The sequence below is a fragment of the Xenopus laevis genome, chromosome 6L, assembly GCF_017654675.1.
Source record: "Xenopus laevis strain J_2021 chromosome 6L, Xenopus_laevis_v10.1, whole genome shotgun sequence".
In the NCBI taxonomy this organism is placed as follows: domain Eukaryota; kingdom Metazoa; phylum Chordata; class Amphibia; order Anura; family Pipidae; genus Xenopus; species Xenopus laevis.
Window position 1 is genome coordinate 9,711,038 of NC_054381.1, and position 21,452 is coordinate 9,732,489.

The window sequence follows — 21,452 nt, forward strand, 5'->3', positions numbered from 1 at the left end:
GTTTGTTTCCCTGTAGAGCAGTCGGCGACTGTGTAGAGATTTGTATTGGATTTTATTTTTGCCTTTATATCCCTTACTGTTTCCAACTCCAGCTGCAGGGACAAAGATCATGGAGCCAGATTAAAACAGATAAACTGGGATTCTATTTGGAGTATTATTTTGCTGCAGCCACTGGTTCTGCAGAGTTGGAGAAAGTTTGTATCAAACAATACAAAAACTATAAAATCCACATTAGATTACATGACAACACAGGGCCCAGTGCAGTCTGCATAATCTGATTATTAATCAGTCTTGTTGTATCGGCTTCTGGCAGATATTATTTGTCTTGAGCTGTTTTGATAATTTATGACAATCCCTAAGCAGCCCAGACCACACTGAGCATGTGCACAGTCTTGGTCTTACAAAGATGTTTAACAAAGTTACAAGATGGTGACCCCCTGTGGCCAACTTTGAAAGCATAAATCATTTGTTTGATTAGGCTTGTGGTGCAGTAACTTCATGTTTATGTTTAGTATACAAAATACAGCATTTCTAGCTTTATTCTATTTTAGACTTTACTTCCCCTTCAAAAAACTGTTGCTCACTGTTGTTAATATGGGGACAGATGTATGAAGGTTTTAGATCTCCTTTAAATCTGCTTCATCTTTTCTTGCTGATCTAGAGCGATATATGTCAGCATGGTATAAAATATCGCTTTTAAATTGATTATGCTAATTATGATAAATAATGATGTTTAATGCTTCCAGCTCCAGTTGCAGATACAAGCAACGTGGGTTTTCAGAGATCAGCAGGGATTCTCTTTGGAGGATTATTTTTTATGTTACTGCTGCCACTGAGTTTTGAAGTGCTGGGGAAGTTTTATTGAGCAATATTGCTTTAAAAATATTGCTTTCAACTCCAAAAATCATCCTGCTATAATAAAGGAGAATGTGGATGCATCTGTTGCTTGATGTTTTTCAAAAAATAAAATTATATCAGTTTTATAGGGTATTTGCAAAATACAATGAAAAGAACCTCAAAGGTTCATTATGAATGAAAATCCTTTAAATATATTTTCCAACAAGAGAGCAAGTGGGTGCCCAAACATTTTGTAAAAATGTATTTTCCTGGGTTTTGCCGCAAAAAAAAAATGCCCATAGACTCCAATGTATGGAGGAAAAGAAGTTGTGCTGTTTGGAAAATGTTGTGCAAAAAACTACCCACTGACTTCAAAGCGTTTTTGCGAAGTTTTACAGTTTTGCAAATTATTAGTAAAGCTAAATGTAACTGATCACTAATCACTGGCACTTCATATCAGAGTCCAGCAGCATATTCCTAGGCATGTAGGGAAGAGAGATTGTCAGCGTCCCACAATACCACAGGATCTAGTGGAGATAAATCTAAAGCAACTGGAGTATTTTTGAAAATGTTTCACCACTCATTCAAGCGGCTTCTTCAGTTCAGCTTAGCAGTAGGTGATCTCCTGGCTTGTAAACTCTTAAAGGATTAGTAAACCTTTAAAATAATACATATACTGTTAATATGAAGGAATTTTGTTCCAACAGCGCCACCTACTGGTCATTTTCCCACCAGCCTGACCACCAAGTAGTCAAGAAAGTTTTCAGGAGAAAGAAAGAGGCTGCTCTGATGTTCTTCTGCTTAGGAATAAAATTAGAAATCTTTCTCAAATCTTTCCTAAGCAGAAGAACATCAGAGCAGCCTCTTTCTTTCTCCTGACAACTTCCTTGACTACTTGGTGGTCAGACTGGTGGGAAACTGACCAGCAGGTGGAACAAAATTCCTTCATATTAACAGCACATGTATCCTGTATTATCTTGGAATTAAAAGAAAATAAATAATGAATGTAAATTGCAAAAGTTCATCTCATCAATTGTACATTCATTTATTTTAAAGGTTTACTTATCCTTTAAGAGTAGTACATTCAACAGCCTCCAGGGTTGACAGTGCGAAAATGAGTATCATGGTACCATTGTGGCTGGAGCACATTTTCCCACCTCTATGAGCATGAGCCAACACCTACCTGAATAAGTTCAATGGAACAAGTTCAGTTGTTGCTGAAGCCGCTCGGGTGAGTTTCAAGTTGCTTTAAACTTATCTCCACCATGACCTAGATGGATGAAAACCTGGATGTCTTTGAGGAAGCCTATCAAGTGAATACATGTCTATGCCCACTATAAAATCCTGTGGACAGAAAAATGGGTGGAACTGAATAAATATTATATTGTGGGTTATCTCACAAAATCTCTATGTGCACCACAATTAGTTGTGTGCACTGATCTCAACTCCATGTACAAAGCACAACTTAAAGGACGCATTGTTGAGACACTTTGTTTGTTTTACTATTGATTTTAACTGTTCCATTCAAGAACACAATTTTATAATGGAACAGCCAATGCAGTCTTGCAGGGAAGGTCTTCCATTGATTGAAATGAATAGAGTTGGCTTTCACAGCCACTGTGTATCGGTCTTCTCAAGAACTTCAAGGTCTTCAAGCAGCACAGTATCAATCATCACTCTTAAGGTGGGAAAAAGTTCTACATTTGGAAAAAAGCATATGGACTATTCAACCTGCCAATGTTTTTTCTCACTGGGGATTGTATGGGAACAGTTGAAGTCAGGAGGAGACAGTTTGGTCTTGAGCAAAGGAAACATGTGAACATGTGTTTGTGGCAGTTGTCAGATTGCTCCTGGAGAGACATTTTCCTGTAACAAGAATAACGTGGGCCTTAAACTGACTCTTTTGTTTCCACCAATTTCCCTATAGGGAAGACAATTGTTCATACCAACACTATGTCAATCAACTCTTAGATATCTTATGTAGGGTCAGATTCACTTGAGTGAGAAAAAGTTATCTCATGACTTATCAATGAAAACTCATGGACAAAATTCAATTTGAGGACAAAAACTTTTCTCCAAATTCAGTTCCACTTTTTTTCCCATAGACTTCAATAGAGTTTTCGGGCGAGATCCCATTGAGTAAGAAAAAGGTTTATCACATGAAAACACATGGACAAGATACAATTCAATTCAGAGAAACTTATCTCATGGTTTATCATGTGAAAACTCTATTGAAGTATGGGAAAAAATAGAACTGAATTTGGAGAAAAATTCAAAATTAACAGAATGCAAGCAGTCATTGAAAATTAGGGGCAGTGAGTGAGCTCTAATCTCAAATTTTGATAAATCTGCCCCTAAATGTGATTGATGAGAAAAAAAGCATGACCTAGTTGTGATTAAGTTTTTTCCCCATAATACAAATTTATGTATAAATCTGCACAAAAGTCAAAAATTGCAAATTGGAATTCAAGTTTCCGAAATGCATGCAAAAACTCAAATATAAAAAACAAAAATCTAAAACCTGGCATGTTCATTTAGAAGTCATTGGATTGCAAAATTCCAGAATGTAATTTCACTGCCTTCAAGTTCTTTTTTCACATTTTTCCATGATCAAAAAACAAGCTTTATAATTAATAAGCACACATTTGCCATTGTTTTAATACTTAAAATTTAGAATTTTGAATAAAATGGCAATAGTTAATGCTCAGAATTTGCAACACCTAAAAGTAAATACGTATATTGCAATTGTTTTAGTTCTTTAAAGATTAATGAATTTAAACTAAAAATATATAAACATTGCATAGCTGGGATGTAAATTATGGATCAGTCTGCCTATTCTACATGCATTTTTGACAATTTAATATTTTTAGGTATAAATCTAACAATCTAGAGCAAAAATCTATGCTAGCACTAACAATAGAAATACTTGGTCTAATACTGTAGAAATCTTTAAACATGAAATGAAGGAAACTGCTGCTAATAAAATGGATAATATTAATAAATCTGAGTGTTGCCGATGTGATTTTATAAATGTAGATTTGTCCTTTGCAATATGCTGAATTATATGTGTTTAATTATTAAGGGGAATCAATTTTGCAAAAACGCATTACATATTTAAAATATGAAGAAATATTTTTAAGTCTTGGCTGTTTTTCGGTGTTAAAGGAGAAGGAAAGCTCCAAGACAGTTTATTGCCAACAGATTAGCGACAATAGTGCAAGATAGAATGCTATATTTATTCTGCAGAATGCTTAACCATACCTGAGTAAACAGCTCTAGACACTGTCTCTTTGTTTAAGATAGCAGCTGCCATATTCGCTGTTGTGACATCACTTCCTGCCTGAGTCTCTCCCTGCTCACTTATAGCTCTGGGCTCAGATTACAGCAGGGGTGGGAGGAGGAAAGAAGCAAACTGAGCATGCTCAAGCCCTAGCCCTGGAGGTTTAAGCTGAAAACAGGAAGTCTGATACAGAAGCCCATGAGTACACAATAGAAGGAAAGAAAAGTGAAGTTTCTTTTGACAGAGGACTCAGAGCAGCATTATTTTGAGGGTTTACTGGTGTATTTATATAGACCTTTCTGAAAAAGCTTACTTAGTTTTAGCCTTTCCTTCTCCTTTAATACTTGAAATATTTTGAAAAAACAACGTTTTTGACCTAGTTTACAAAGTTTGTGGCAGAATGAAAATGTGAAAATTAAAAAATACCTCTCATTAGTGATGGGCGAATTTGCGCCGTTTCGCTTCGCCGAAAAATTCACGAAACGGGGAAAAATTTGCGTCTGTTTTTTCGGAAATTTTTTTTTTGACGCCGGCGAATTTTTGCCGCAAATTTTCGGCGGGCGTTTCGTGAATTTATTCGCTAGCGGCGAATCGCGCAAATTCGCCGCAAATTCGCGCCTGGCAAATAAATTCGCCCATCACTACCTCTCATATCTTTAGAGTAGGAAAGATAATATACTACTTTAAGATGAAAGTTGAAGATACCGTAGGTTGTAGAGGGCACATAAACAGGGAAGACTTATTTGTCAGGTCCTCTGCTCTCATGATTTAATCATTTTTCGCAAGTTTTACAGGTATATACACAGGTGGATGATCTGTAATTGCCCTTTTTCCATTCAGTCTTCTTCTGGTTGGATACATGGAGACATATTTTTCAAAAATCTAAAATTGCAAGTTTTTTCTAATTCAACAGAACTGGAAACATCTAACATCCTAAATGTGTGCTTATTTAATAAAAAACTTGAATTTCAAATTGTAATTGAAAATTGAAATTCAATTGTAATTGTTGAATTTTAAATTGTCTGTAGATCATCTGCCACTCTACCCCAAATCATATTATTTATTACATGTACTTAATTACAGATGCGTTATCATTGAAAGTTCTGTTTTTCACCACTATGTCAGCCATCTTGCAGCTATTTTACACGCAGCAATTATTGGGTTATTCTGGCCTCTTGATATTACACGGAAAAAAACATCTATTTAAAGAGGTGAGTGATGGTTACCACACCACAGAAATCAGTTAAGAATCGACTGCAAAACAAACTGAATGTTGTTATTATTTTTACTAAACTCCGAAGTCATTTTCAAGGAAAAAAAATGTCAGTTATCCGATAACATGTACAAAAACATAGCCACAAGATTAGCATTACACATAATATATAGTACAATAAAACAGCCAAAAAAAGTATTTATAACACATAAAATATTACTACAATCGAAATGGCTCAGTAACATATGTTATGGCACAATACTTATCACAATCCCTTTAACTCCCAGTCAGAATGCAAATGACGACTCTTTACATTCCACTTTATATACATTTTCAAAATTCCTTCTTGAGTTGCCTTGGTCCCTTCACATGTACAAAAATACAGCGATGAGTATTTTTTAATGTTTTACATTCAAGGAACAAAGAGCACATACCATTTAACGCACCACCCACTGACTTGCAGATACTTCGTAAAATGTCAATATTCTAGATCACTGTGTTAAATTCTCATTAAAAATAAACTAAAATATATATATATTAATATATAGATGTATCCAGTTTTCTTTCTTTTGTGATTCTGTGTCTGAAGTTAAAACTAGGCTATTGTGAAAATTTCATTTCTGCATTGTATAAAGTGTTCTAAAAGATACATTGACATCATAGCAGTTTGACATAAGAAAATATGTACCGGCTAAATAACTTGGCAAAGTTATAGAACTGTCAGAAAATAGGCATCTCCGTCTTATTTGTTATATCTGTGAAAAAATATTAACTGGTAATATAGTTTTTTTCTGTTTGTGACATGCTCCATTATCCCAATATAAATCTGCGAAGGCTGGTGCCTTAATATTGTCCATGAGATCTTCGTGACGATATGGTGGAAAGTTTGGATTGTCCACCTTGTGTATCCCTCAAGCTGTTGTAGGAGATAACTACATTTGAATTGTCCACCTTGTATCCCTCAAGCTGGTGGAGGATATAACTACAATTGGATTATCCACATTGTATCCCTTAAACTTGTGGAGGAGAAAACTACATTTGAGTTGTCCACCTTGTATCCCTCAAACTGGTGGAGCATATAACTACACTTGGATTGTCCACCTTGTATCCCTCAAGCTGGTGGAGGATATAACTACAATTGGATTGTCCACATTGTATCCCTTAAACTTGTGGAGGAGAAAACTACATTTGAGTTGTCCACCTTGTGTCCCTCAAGCTGGTGGAGCATATAACTACACTTGGATTGTCCACCTTGTATCCCTTAAACTGGTGGAGGAGAAATCTAAATTTGAATTGTCCACCTTGTATCCCTCAAGCTGGTGGAGGATATAACTACAATTGGATTGTCCCCATTGTATCCCTTAAACTTGTGGAGGAGAAAACTACATTTGAGTTGTCCACCTTGTGTCCCTCAAGCTGGTGGAGCATATAACTACACTTGGATTGTCCACCTTGTATCCCTCAAGCTGGTGGAGGATATAACTACAATTGGATTGTCCACATTGTATCCCTTAAACTTGTGGAGGAGAAAACTACATTTGAGTTGTCCACCTTGTGTCCCTCAAGCTGGTGGAGCATATAACTACACTTGGATTGTCCACCTTGTATCCCTTAAACTGGTGGAGGAGAAATCTAAATTTGAATTGTCCACCTTGTATCCCTCAAGATGGTGGAGGATATAACTACAATTGGATTGTCCACCTTTTATCCCTTAAACTTGTGGAGGAGAAAGCTACATTTGAGTTGTCCACCTTGTCTCCCTCAAGCTGGTGGAGCATATAACTACACTTGGATTGTCCACCTTGTATCCCTTAAACTGGTGGAGGAGAAATCTACATTTGAATTGTCCACCTTGTATCCCTAAAGCTGGTGGAGGATATAACTACAATTGGATTGTCCACTTTGTATCTCTCAAGCTGGCGGAGGAGATAGCTACATTTGAATTGTCTTCCTTGTGTCCCTCAAGCTGTTGGAGGAGATAACTATGATTTGCTTATCCACTTGTATCTCTAGAGCTGTTGAAGGAAATAACTTCCATCATATGAAGACAGTTTGGGGCTACAGGCTGGTTTGAGGCTATCTTATAGTAGTACCAGAACATCAACATTAAATATATATTAAGACTACAGGTATGGGAATCTATTATCTGGAAAGCTGTCATCCAGAAATACAGCAATACCGTTTCCCAAACAAATAATTCTTAGATTTTGGTTGGTTTACTTTTTCTTCTGTAAAAATATGTCCATTTAAGGCGTGGTGTGGCACTCAACATAATCTCAAAAACCCCCAGGTCCCGAGCTTTCTGCATAATAGATCCCGTACCTGTATCTAACATAACATGTTTATGACCCTGCATCCACTAAAGTAATGAGTGCAATCTATGCATGTTCTATGTTAAGTCACTTACTTCACATTTTTCATTTTATTTACAAAGTAGAAATAAAAAAGTCCTTCCCTAATAATAAAATATCTACTACACATTGCCACATATAGAAAGACTATGCAAACAAATGGCACATTTTTTTTTTTTTGCACATTATTCTTCTACCAAGCAATAATACATGTCTAGTGATGACCACTCTTTGTAATGGCACATAACCTTCTCTCCAGTGACTGTGCCTATGGACTTGAAGAGGAGTAGGTATATTTACAGTGATTTTAGACCAGTCAGCCATTTTGTGACTACCAGAGAAATGATGGCTGACTACCAACCACACAGCAATGGAGGTATGGGAATGAGTGGCACCGAATGACTCCTTTGTGGAAATAAATGCCCTGTTCTCCTTTACAAACATTTTTACTTTTCTACACCTCAGCTTCTCTGCATTCGGTTGTCCATTTTTCCCTACTGCTTGTTGTGTCGTTTGGAATGAAAAGTAAAATGTTAAAAATTAAAGAAAAGGTAAATAAAAACTGAACTCAATATTTGGATGTGGTTAGACAGTTTGAGGGCTCATGTCCCCAGGTTCTCTGCATTTATGCTGGACATCCGAATCTGCGAACTGCTCTTGCTCAGAATGGACAGTTGCGTCCCCCCGTTCACTCCGCTGCTCGCCAGAGACGGATGACGATGTTTGAAATCCACAGCAAAATACCGGTTGACTTTCCAACTCCTCCATTTCCTCTTTATTTCTGATTGCACCTTTAGGGAGAAACTTTAAAAGGTCATTTTTTATGTACTTTGCTGTAATGGAATATGCTGGTACACATATAACACAACATACAAATATTCTGTGGCCTATTTATACACATTTGGGGGGTTATTAATCCAAATTTATCTCATATACCATTACCAAAGTCCCATGCCCAATTTTATCTTATTTATTATTAAAAAAAACTCAATTTAATCGGATCGTGGTTATCAGGAGAAAAAAATAGGTTGCTCTGATGTTCTTCTGCTTAGGAAAGATTTGAGAGAGGTTTCTAATTGCAGAAGAACATCAGAGAAGCCTCTTTCTTTCTCCTGACAACTTCCTTGACTACTTGGTGGTCAGACTGGTGGGAAACTGACCAGCAGGTGGCGCTGTTGTAACAAAATTCATTCATATTAACAGTACATGTATCCCTTAATATCTTGGAAATACAAGAAAATAAATAATGAATGTAAATTGCAAAAGTCCTTAGTATAGCGCCCTCGTCAGTTTTACATTCACTTATTTTAAAGGTTTACTTATTCTTTAAATGAGTTTAAATGAATTTTTATGGGAAGAAAATGATTTAAAGCACATTTAAAAAATTCTGAATAGATACAATGGAGTTTTGCGATTATAAATACACAATTAGTTTTTTCACTCTTTAATAAATGAAGACCTTTCTCTTTAAAATATTTCAGACAGAAGACATATACAAAATTTGTCATCTATATCTATCATCTATATTTTAATATAGATTATACAGTGGTTTTCACATGGGGGGGGGTCCAACTGACCAGAACGTTGGATTTTTTTTAGAAAAGGCCTTTCTGTGCATAAATACATTTTCTCAGTTGGCGTTATTTTTGTAATTTGAACTTATTTATTTTAAATTGGATTTTATAGTAGTTTTTAGTGATGGGCGAATCTGACCCGTTTTGCCAAAAATTTGAGAAACGTCGAAAATGCATTAAAGTCTACGGCGTCCAGGGGTGCTCCACCAAAGTTGAGGCACTCGCTGGCCCGGACATCACTAATCACTACCATTTTATGCCATAAAACACCTTTACCAATAACATCCTCTGTACCCATGGACTTAATAAGGGTGTTGGAAATTAATCACAATAAACCAACCCTCATTATAAATCAGAAAAAAACATAGGGTGCTTTTCTCATTCCTATTTTAATAATAATAATAATAATAATAATAACAACATATCTTACCTCTCCATTCAAGAAGCAATACAGAATTGCCACAACAAAACCCTAGGTAAAAAGGATAAAAAATATATTAAAGTTTTTGGAATCCAAAAACAGACAATAAACAACAGGCACATGTTTAGATTTAAATGCAACCCTTGGTATTTAATTACCTGGAATGACCCAAGACCCAGCTCAAACACAAGTCTTTCTCGTTTGCTGACATTTTCAGGGGAAAAGGCGAATACGGTATAATGAATTCCAAAGAGTGGGATGAGCAGCAAGGTAGAGCGAGCCAACCTCCTGTCACAGAAAAATATATCACAGTTATATTAACTTTAGAATATGTTCATAGCATTTGCTTAAAGGAAAACAAACCCATAACCAAGACAAGAAATGCTATAGCTGAGGATTATGTATTAGCCCAAGGCTCCCACAGCCCTTTCGCAGTAAAAATCTAAAGATGCCCCAGTAGCTCCCCATCTTCTTTTTAGATTTTAATTCATGGCTAGTGATGGGCGAATTTCTCCCATTTCGATTCGCCGAAAAAATTCGCAAAACGTCAAAGAATTCGCAAAACACAAATTTTGATGCCGGCGTCAAAATATTTTTGCCGCCTGCGACAATTCTGACACCCATTAAAGTCAATGTGCGTATAGAATTGTTGCAGACGTCAGAATTGTCTTGGGCGGCAAAAATATTTTGACGCCATCGAATTTTCGCTGCAATTTTAAAAAATTGTTCGCTGTCGGCAAAACACAGAAATTTGCTCCGAATTCGCGCCTGATAAATAATCAGCCCTGTATCATCAGATTCTATGACAGATTAACCTCAATTTCTGCTTGTTTATTTCCAGCAACCCCTAAGCTTAGCTTCTCAACAGCAGCCCAGAGATCACTGAGCATGTGCAGAGCCACTGATACAAAAGTTGTCCTAACAAGATCTACTGGGGATAACTTTGAAAGCCTCAGTAATTTTCATTATAAAAGTACTGAACTTCTTGGCCAGTGCTGCATAGTGATTGGCGAATAAATTCGTCTGGCACGAATTTATGGCGAATTCCCACGTTTTCCTGCCGGCTAATAGATTTCCGAGTCTCCCGCGAAAATTTGCCGGCCTCAATTTCCAATTTTCAAAATTTTTTAGTGAAAGCGTTCGAATGGCTCTATTTTTTCGTGAAAACCTTTGAATTTCACGATTTTTTTGTGAAAACGTTCGAATTTCATGTTTTTTTTGCAAACTTTCTGATTTCACGATTTTTCACAAATTTTGCGGGAAATTTGTGAATTTTTCGGCAAAGCGAAACGGAGAGAGATTTGCCCATCACTAGTGCTGCAACTTTAGGGTACAAAATACAGAATTTCTAGTCAAATCTCCTTTAAACTTTAACAACCAAACCATTAATTTATATTAAAATTGTCCCAAATATTTTTAAAGACAGCAATAGTTAAACAACAATAACATTTATTTAGTTGGGGGTCTCATTTGAATGACAGAGCCAATATATATTTTAGGTGGGCTCCTTTTTCTAAGAATATGTATTAGCTCATTCTTTTAAAATCATCAAAAATCCTGCCTCTCTACATGCAGTATTTGTGCCAAAGTCAGCTATGTTGTTTGTGTTGTGTTTGTTTGTGCTGGAGTTGGTTATTTGAGTGAGCTCTAATACATCTTCTAGGCAAAAGGAGCCCCCCTATAAGATATATTGGATCTAACTGTCAATAAAATCTGACACAAAACTCCTGCAAGAAGACAGAATAAAAAGTAACAGATGCTGAGAGAGGGATAGTAAAGACAAACTTGATTATTTCAGAAACTGTACAACATTTTTAATTGGTTATATGATCCAAGTAAAAACATAAACATTTTCAGTTTGAACAACATACATTTCACACATTTGCATGTCAATAAAATTGGATAGTATTTGCATGTTATGAGGCCGATATTTGCAAGATATTACACCAGCCAGACAATTCCAAATAAACATTATCCTTGCAAATGACTATGAGGCTGTTTTGCTTTTTCTGAAAATTGCACTTTGTAAATGGGCCAAGAAACTGAAATATTTCACGTTCAACTGGCAGAGCCAGAAAGAATGAATAAAAAACTGTTCAAATTTGCAATGTAAATGTGGTATCATAAAGTCCTTTAGAGACTGGCATCTCTGCCTTTATTGCTTTTTACACTTTTATACACTTTTTGATAGGGATGCACTGAATCCAGGATTCGGTTTGGGATTCGGCCAGGATTCGGCCTTTTTCAGCAGGATTCGGATTCGGCCGCATCCTTCTGCCTGGCCGAACCAAATCCGAATCCTAATTTGCATATGCAAATTAGGGATGGGGAGTGAAATTGTATGACTTTTTGTCAAAAAAACAAGGAAGTAAAAAATGTTTCCCTTTTGCATATGCAAATTAGGATTTTTCATGAAGGATTCGGGGGTTTGGCCGAATCCAAAATAGTGGATTCGGTGCATCCCTACTTTTTGAATTCTTCATAGGTGCCAAACAAAGGCAACGACAGATAATTTATTTTTATTTTATTCTTTAATTATTACAGATATAGGAGCTGTTATCTGGAAACCCATCATTCAGAAAGGCTTTCTGCCATAGACTTAATTTGAATCATATAATTCAAATGTTAAAAATTCTTTGTAGCAATTAAACAGACTCTTTTACTTGATCCCAACTAAGATAAAATAAATCCTTACTGACACCAAAACAAGCCTTTTGGATTAAATTAATGTTCAAACTATTTTCTAGTAGACTTAAAGGGCATTTAAAGGCAAAATAATAAAATAAAATGTTTACTTTATTTAATGAAAAAGAAACCTATCTCCAATATACTTTAATTAAAAAATGTGTACTATATTTATAAGAAACTTGACTGTATGCAGTGAAATTGACTGGTCTGCAGGGAAACAATCATACTTATGTACAGCAGGGGGAGCCCCCATCTTACTTCCCAGCCATGCAGAACTCAAGCAGCTTTGTTTGTTTCCCTGTAGAGCAGTCGGCCACTCTGTAGAGATTTGTATTGGATTTTATCTTTGCCTTTACATCCCCTTTACTGTTTCCAACTCCAGCTGCAGGGACAAAGATCATGGAGCCAGATTTAAACAGATAAACTGGGATTCTATTTGGAGGATTATTTTGCTGCAGCCAATGCTCGCCTTCTGGCAGATATTATTTGACTTGTGCTGTTTTGATAATTTATAACAATCCCTAAGCAGCCCAGACCACACTGAGCATGTGCACAGTCTTAGTCTTGCAAAGATGTTTAACAAAGTTACAAGATGGTGACGGCCCTGTAGCCAACTTTGAAAGCATAAATTATTTGTTTTATTAGGCTTGTGGTGCAGTAAGTTCATATTTATATTTAGTATACAAAATACAGCATTTCTAGCCTATTTTAGACTTTACTTTCCCTTTAAGGTATGAATATTCAAATTACAGAAAGACCCTTTATCAGGATAATCCAGGTCCCAAACATTCTGGATAACAGGTCCCATATCTGCACCACGAGTTGGAACAGTTGGGTTGCCTGAGATATCACTTCAAGTTTAGCTTTAGTTGCTCTTTAACTAAACTCTACTTATCTGTACTTCAGAACATTCTCCTGTTATTTTCTACAACAGTTAATAATATTCTTATGAGCAATTCATCTTGAGGCTCAGGCTTTAAAATGGACTTAAAACCATATAGTGGTAGAGCCGGCACTCAAAGAGCAGCCTTCTCACCAGACGTGTAAAAATTCAGTTTTATTTGGTACACATAGAAGTGGCCTTACACGCTTTGTGTTTCACAAAGACATAGGAGCAGATTTATCAAGGGTCGAATTTCGAAGCGGTAAATACCTCGAAATTCGACCCTCGAATTGAAATACTTTGACTTCGGATATCGAAGTCGAAGTATTTTTCACTGAATTTGCCCATCGTACAATCGAAGTAAAATTGTTCAATCGATTTGATTGATTCGATTCAAACTATTTTAGAGTACGTTCGAATGATTTTACTTCGATGTAAAGACTTAGAAAAATGGTCTAGAATGTCCCCATAGGCTAACATAGCACCTCGGCAGGTTTAATTTGGCGAAGTATTGAAGTCAAAGTTTTTTTTAAAGAGACAGTACTTCGATTATCGAATGGTCGAATATTCAAACGATTTTACTTCGAATCGAATTCAAAGTTGAAGTCGTAGTAGCCTATTTGATGGTCAAAGTATCCAAAAAATTACTTCGAAATTCAAACTTTTTTAACTTCGAAAATTCACTCGAACCTTAGTAAATATGCCCCTTAATCATAGCTTATGAGAACACCAAACGCGTAAGGCTACTTCTTTGTGTACCCAATAAAACTTTTTTTAAATTTTTTTTTTACATGTCTGGTGAGAAGACTGCTCTTTGAGTGCCTGCTGTACTTCTATACGGATTTGATCCCAGCTGAAGGTTCAGGGCAGTGCACCTGGGCCTTTTCCAACATTTCACGAGTTAACCCTTTTTGACCTTGATTATTCTCGTACATTTAAAATGAACTTCACAGAAAAAAAATCCAAATTCCCAAAATGATTGTGAATTAATAGTGAAAAGAAGCACAATTGTTCTTGTTTATACTGTATATAAATGTGTATGCATTCTTTGCTCTTTTAAGATAATTGGTTAAAATACATCATAATCTTACAAATCATAGTTTGAATATTTAACAATAAAACATTCTTCAATCCCACAAAATAACATAAAATATATGTTGCGCCATATATAGCCTTAAAAATATGCAAGCATTAAGCAAATGGTATTCCTTTCATGATGTATAGCTTTAAATGCTATGATGAAACCGCACAAATCAAGGGGCTGATTTATTGATAAATTCTACCAAGCACTTTTTACGGTTACCATTAGTGATGGGAGAGCGAATAAATTCGCGAAACGCCCGCGAAAATTCGCGGTAAAAATGGGCGCCGGCGTCAAAACCGGGCGCCGGCGTCAAAAACGGGCGCCGGCGTCAAAAACAAGACGCCGGCGCCATTTCGCGAATTTTTTGCAGTTTCGCGAATTTCGTGCGAAATTCGCTCATTTTTCGGCGAAGCGAAACGCCGCAAATTCGCCCATCACTAGTTACCATTCAATAAACATTGGCCACAGTTATACAAGCGCAGGGCAGGGCACAAAGTTAGCGGTGACCAAAATTTTGCATACAGTATGTTGCAGAACCTTCGATAAATAAACTCAACTACTTCAAAAATAGAAGGTCCAGTGAAAAAATAATGCAACATAACATATCTACACAGAAATACTAAAAAGATGTATAGCAGCCACCAACAACATATATTTTTTATGTAGAATGGAAACAGTCAAACCAGCCTGAAAAAAGAAAATAAGGCTAATGCATCTTAATAACACAAGCTTCATAAACTGTTTCCTCAAGGAATCATCTATGGCAGTGGTTTTTGGACTTTTTTTAGTTCAAGTACCCCTTTGAGGTTGATCCTTTATTAAGATCCCCATTCCTTTTTGCATGCAACAAGGTTAGATATAAGAAAACTTGCTGTATCATCAGTTCGGTCATAGTTCCAGCAAATGAGTTTTCAATCCCACTTTATCTATCTTTCTGCTAAGCTTCCAGAAGTATATAAAACAAACCCAACCACTGGAGCCCCCAAGCATTGCTCCAGACCCCTTAGTAGATAAACCCATAGTTTAGAAATCAATGCTGTATGGGCTGAGAGCATCATACCTTTAGCTGGGAGTAAAGGGAGGAACCAAGATGGAAAGTGCCATTTTGCCAGGTAGAAAGGTAAGTGCTGGAGGTATGTCCGCATAGTAGGAGTATCAAAATGGCATTGGCAATTAGAAAGAAACACTATTTGGATCACCAGGTAGCATATTGTCATAGCAAATATGAATGCAGCTAGAGTGGGTCCAGGCTGAGCATGAGGGTGACTGGTTACAAGCTAATCTCCACAGCACTGGGGGTGGGCATGGTTCAAAGCACCTTTCAGAAGAAAAAGGCCCCTGGAGCAGCTCAGCTTCAAATCTCCTTAAGTCAGAAGGTGGTGGCACCATCATAAAGCAAAGTAGCCCTATACTGCGTAAAAACTAGTAGCAAACTGGACTAGGCAGGGCTCTAGTATGAAAATGGACCAGGAGCTGAGGGAAAAAGGTGGGGAAGAATGAGAGTCTGAGTTACTTCTTTTAGGGCAGAGACACAAGCGAAGATTCAGGAAGATTCAGCTGCCCATTGACAAATCGTCTCTTCTTCGGGTGACTAATCTCCCCGAACTGCCTTCCCACCGGCTAGAATCTAAATCACTGGCGGGATGGCACTCGGATTGCTTTATTTTCCAAAGTCGCCAGACTTTGGAAAACAATGAACTCCGAGTGCCATCCTGCCGACGATTTCGAATCTAGCCAGCGGAAATGCTTTTCAGGGAGATTAGTCACCCGAAGAAGAGGCAATTTGTCAAATCTTTGTGTGTGTCTCTGCCCTTAAAACTTGAGGTATTTTTGGAGGATACAATAAGAAGCAGTTGCATTACAACCGGGGTTGAGGTGTTCTGGTTTCATGTGTCACTAAGGCAGGAAAGGAAGCAGAGTAGAATCCTTGTTCGGATATTTCAAAGGGTCCCCTCTTATGAGATATCTGTTATTATTCTTACTTAGAAAGGGGTTGGTAAAGCTAAACAGCTGGACTTGTGGATTATGTGTTTTTTTTAGAAAGTATTGTGCAATGGTTGGGCCACCACAGAATGTTATGGGAAAAAGATTTGGTGGAGGTGGTAAATTGGGCTGGGGTGGTGCTTCTAGGTTGTGGTCATGAAATGCCTAAAAAGGTTAATTTGCCAGGTTCTGTTTTCTGTATTCTCTGTAAAATTTGTATCCTCAGATCCTGGTTGCATGTCCATCAAAAACAGCTGTGGAGGGTGACTGGTACAGTTCATTGCAAAATATAATTAAAGGAATTTGTTAAATATTTCCTTTGTGATAAAGCATGTACAGTAACCGATTAAAGTAACAGAGGGTATATAAAACGCAATACTTAGTTAGGCATTCTGTCTGTAGTATTATTGTCTGTGTACTGAAATTACTGCATTATTGTGTATGATGTGATATTGGGAAATATACCAGTTTCGTCATTTATGTATCATTCAAATGAAATACCAAATTTGTCAAATCAAATACCAAAATCTGTAACGAATCATTTTATTTTATCTACTGAAATTTCTTAAATAATATAATTTTGGAAAAAGAATTGAATCTGCTATACTTAGCACCCTTGAATGCACGTAGGTGCAAAGGAATTCCATTTAGACACTATTTGGAGTGCTGTGTATGTGGAAATTAATAGGTGGGACATCGTTATGACATTGTTAAAGGTATAAAGGACATCAATTTGTCATGCAGTAGGACTGGGCTTCATATAAATCTAGAACAGGTATAATTTGAGTCATGCTTCACAAACACAGTAATGCCACAGGATTGTGTACACTTACAGTGTAATGATGGAAAGTTCTGACATCTTGAAAGAGTGCTCCCTAGCCCTCTTAGTCTTACAGAAGCATTTCTGAAAGCAGCTGGTGAACATGACAAGATTAGCATTTTTCAGCTTTGTATGAGCTGGACAGTCATCTATTCAACACAAGGCACACGGACAAAGCACAGAATGGAAATCTTAAAACACAATGAACATTAATATTCATGAGAATCGCACTTCAGGACACATAAAAGAGAAGGTTATTATATTGTACCATCAATGGACATAGAAAAGGTGTAGGAAAGACAAAAGACTTGAACATGTTCTGGATATGAACCCAGTTGTAGGGTGATAAATCATATTCTATCCATATATATAAGCATAGCATGGATCATTGTTTAAAGCAACTAACATCATAAGCAAATGTGTTGGTTTTTGAAGGACATGTAAAAGCAAAACAATAAAATCCAATTTTTACTTTCTTTAATGAAAAAGAAACCTATCTCCTATATATTTTTAATTAAAATATGTGTATCATTTTTATAAGAAACTTGACTGTATGCAGTGAAATCCTCGCTTCATTTATTGCTGTGAATAGGAATTGTCAGACAGTCCCTAACTGCTTTGCAGGGAAAAAATCATACTTATGAACAGCAGGGGGAGCCCCGTCTCAGCCATGCAGAACTCAAGCAGCTTTGTTTGTTTCCCTGTAGAGCAGTCAGCGACTGTGTAGAGATTTGTATTGAATTTTATTTTTGCCGTTACATCCCCTTTACTGTTTCCAACTCCAGCTACAGGGACAAAGATCATGGAGCCAGATTTAAACAGATACACTGGGATTCTATTTGGAGGACTATTTTGCTGCAGCCACTGGTTCTGGAGAGTTGGAAAACGTTTGTATTAAACAATACAAAAACTATAACATCCACATTAGATTACATGACAACACAGGACCCAGTGCAGTCTGTATATTCTGATTATTAATCAGTCTTGTTGTATCGGCTTCTGGCAGATATTATTTGATTTGTGCTGTTTTAATAATTTATGATGATCCCTAAGCAGCCCAGACCACACTGAGCATGTGCACAGTCTTGGTCTTGCAAAGATGTATAACAAAGTTACAAGATGGTGACCCCCTGTGGCCAAATTTGAAAGCCTAAATCATTTGTTTGATTAGGCTTGTGGTTCAGTAAGTTCATGTTTATGTTTTGTATACAAAATACAGCATTTCTAGCATAATTCTATTTTAAACTTTACTTCCCCTTTCAGTTGTCAACTCAGCATATAAGATATTATCATTGTAAGAAATTAAATTCTTACATATTTAATAACATTTTAATTTAGCTAGTTCTATAGAATTGCCCATTTGGCTACATGCAATAGCATAAGAAAGAAAAGTGTAAGTAATACATTTATTCAATATTTATAATGTTTAAAATATTTAGGGGGTTATTTACTAAATATTGAATTTAACCTAAAATTCTTCGAGGTTTATTATGTTGCAAAAAGCCTGAATCTTAAAATCTGCCATTTCAGACCTGTTGAGGTTCTTTATAAGTCAGTGGAAGAGGCACCTATCCCAATTTGAAGTTATCGTGGTCTGCACTGAGTTTAGCCCAATAATCTGACTTTTTTGGGGATTTTGTAAAAAACTCAAAAAAATCAAGCTTTTCGGCAGAATCTGATAAAAATCACATGATTCAGGTTTTTGCTCTATTTTTTTGAGTTTTTTACTGATCCAATTAGAGTTAATTTATTAATAAATAAGACAAAATCTGGCATGGGAGTTTAGTCAAGCTTTTTTTTGTGGGATAATGAGATATTCAGATTTTAGTAGATAGCCCCCTTGGTTTAAACCATTCATTTAAAGGAAATTAAGAAGTTATTTTAAAAGAGTAGTTCATGATATACAAAACCTATGAATATATTACAACTAGGGGAGGTGGCAGTTAGTTTTGAAAAATGTTTAAAGTTCATTTTTGGGACAGAGAGTTTCACTACCATGAAAAGGGCAGAATGCTTTTTTAATGTTTTAATTCAGCGACTTTGTAAAACATATAATTTGTTTAGCATAGCATTTTGCCATTGTGTAGGATGTTCTGCATAACGTGTGACTGATGGGGTATCACTTTTAAGTCCAGAACCTATTCTGCAGGTGAAGCCAAAGAGAAGCCGACATATTTTTTTTTTTTAAAAAAACACATTGAATTTAATAGAGAGAATTTAATTTTTTATGTTTAAATATTTTAAATGTTAAATTTTAAATTTTGTAATAAAATATGTTTTTTGTTAGCTAATATTGCAGTTACATTCCAGCAACTAGACAACGTTATACACTAGCAATAGTAGTTTTACATTATAATTACACAAAATATCATGTCAGTATAATTTTAATAATACATTATAATTTACAGCATACTTTAAAATATATATAAAATGCTGTTTTAATTTGTGAAATTTTGAAAGACCACCTAAAACGGATTTTTTCAAAATGTATTAATTTCCTAAAAAGGTCCATCAGTCATACTCTGTTCTTTATTATGTTTGCTTTACAAATTATGGATAATCAAAACGGTTTTAAAGTAAGTTTTTTTTCTTTTTTTTAGTTTTGTGATATAAGATGCTGACATTAACCAAAAACACACACACACACACACACACACACACACACAAAAACTGTTTAGAGACATACAAATACTTTCAGGCTGGTCCTATAAGTGAACAGAATTAACTTTATATTTACATAAATCATTTTCATGTGATTGTTTTTATAAGGGTAGACTTTATCTTTCAACATTTGCTGAAGTTAGTAGAAAATGAGTCACTCCTTAAAACCCACATCCTGCCCTAAATCTATTTATGTTATTTAATTTTAAAATGTAAAAACTATTTGTGAGCAAAACCTAGTAATGAAACTTGTTAAATACAACAGCCTTCCTCCTGAAGAAATGAGTGTACAAAGATAACATTGCTTTGTGCTCTGGTATTTAAGAACCCAGTTCCCGACTGTAACAAACCACTTCAGAGAACAAGATGATCTCATAAGTTCACTCAACTCTTTTATACTAAAAACTGTTTGATACTATTCAATACTAACAAAATCTTTAACTTCACCAAAATTGCTTTCACACAGACTTGAACTTCCCAATTTCTTTCTTAAACGTTTGACAGACACATTTAAGGCGCTGCTCATCTTCCCGGCGGTCGCAATGAAAATCCAAGATGGGGGCACCCTTGTTGAACACATGGGTGCAGCATCGCTGCATGATGTCGTCATTACTGGTGCCGGGATTTTGTCATAAAAGGGTAGAGATGTCGCGAACTGTTCGCCGGCGAACTTGTTCGCGCGAACATCGGGTGTTCGCGCTCGCCGGAAGTTCGCGAACGTCGCGCGACGTTCGCCATTTTGGGTTCGCCATTGTTGGCGCTTTTTTTTGCCCTCTCACCCCAGACCAGCAGGTACATGGCAGCCAATCAGGAAGCTCTCCCCTGGACCACTCCCCTTCCCTATAAAAACCGAAGCCCTGCAGCGTTTTTTCACTCTGCCTGTGTGTGCTGAAGAGATAGTGTAGGGAGAGAGCTGCTGCCTGTTAGTGATTTCAGGGACAGTTGAAAGTTTGCTGGCTAGTAATCGTTTTGATACTGCTCTGTTATTGGAGGGACAGAAGTCTGCAGGGGTTTGAGGGACATTTAAGCTTAGGTAGCTTTGCTGGCTAGTAATCTACCTTCTACTGCAGTGCTCTGTATGTAGCTGCAGTGGGCAGCTGTCCTGCTTCTGATCTCATCTGCTGACTGCTGCAATAACAGTAGTCCTTGTAAGGACTGCTTTTATTTATTTTTTTGTTGTTTTACTACTACTACTACTACTACTATAAGAGCCCAGTGCTATTAGTCTAGCAGTGTTGGGGAGTGGGACTGGCGTGCTAATCTGCTGCTCCTAGTAGTTCAGCAGCACCAACTTTAATTTTTTTTTTTTAATATTCATTTTTTTTTATTTTACTTTTTTTTATTTTACTACCGCTGTAGTAGTGTATAAGTTGACCTTTTAGGCATTATTTGCCCTGTAGGCATTTTTTGCCCAGTGTGTTATTCAACCAACTGCCATCTAGCTGTGTGACCTTGTTCCCATTCTGTCTAAATATCCATAATATTACCGTCTCCAGAAAAAACACCGGAGTCACTTTTTTCAAGCAGCATTCATATATTTTACGTAATCCGTATCCACCGCTGTAGTAGTGTATACGTTGGCCTTGTAGGCATTATTTGCACACTGTTTTCTTCAACCCGCCATCGAGCTGTGTGACCTTGTTCCCATTCTGTCTAA

The 21,452-nt window shown here is 36.5% G+C and overlaps 1 protein-coding gene across 4 annotated transcripts in view; it reads right to left on the bottom strand.

Annotated features, from left to right (window-relative positions):
* Nucleotides 1-5,388: 5,388 nt before the first annotated feature.
* Nucleotides 5,389-21,452, bottom strand: part of adcyap1r1.L (adenylate cyclase activating polypeptide 1 (pituitary) receptor type I L homeolog) — a 126,365-nt gene continuing 110,301 nt past the window's right edge. Inside the window, exons 14-17 of one of the 4 annotated variants that reach the window (XM_041565755.1) lie at nucleotides 17,148-17,228; nucleotides 9,835-9,964; nucleotides 9,686-9,727; nucleotides 5,389-8,485 (exon numbers count right to left, since the gene is read on the bottom strand). In XM_041565755.1, the coding sequence (XP_041421689.1) occupies nucleotides 8,267-8,485; nucleotides 9,686-9,727; nucleotides 9,835-9,964; nucleotides 17,148-17,228 (472 nt within the window). In that variant the 3' untranslated portion in view covers nucleotides 5,389-8,266. The remainder of the gene's footprint in view (nucleotides 8,486-9,685; nucleotides 9,728-9,834; nucleotides 9,965-17,147; nucleotides 17,229-21,452) is intronic. The other 3 variants (XM_041565756.1, XM_041565758.1, XM_041565757.1) reach the window with 3 other exon arrangements.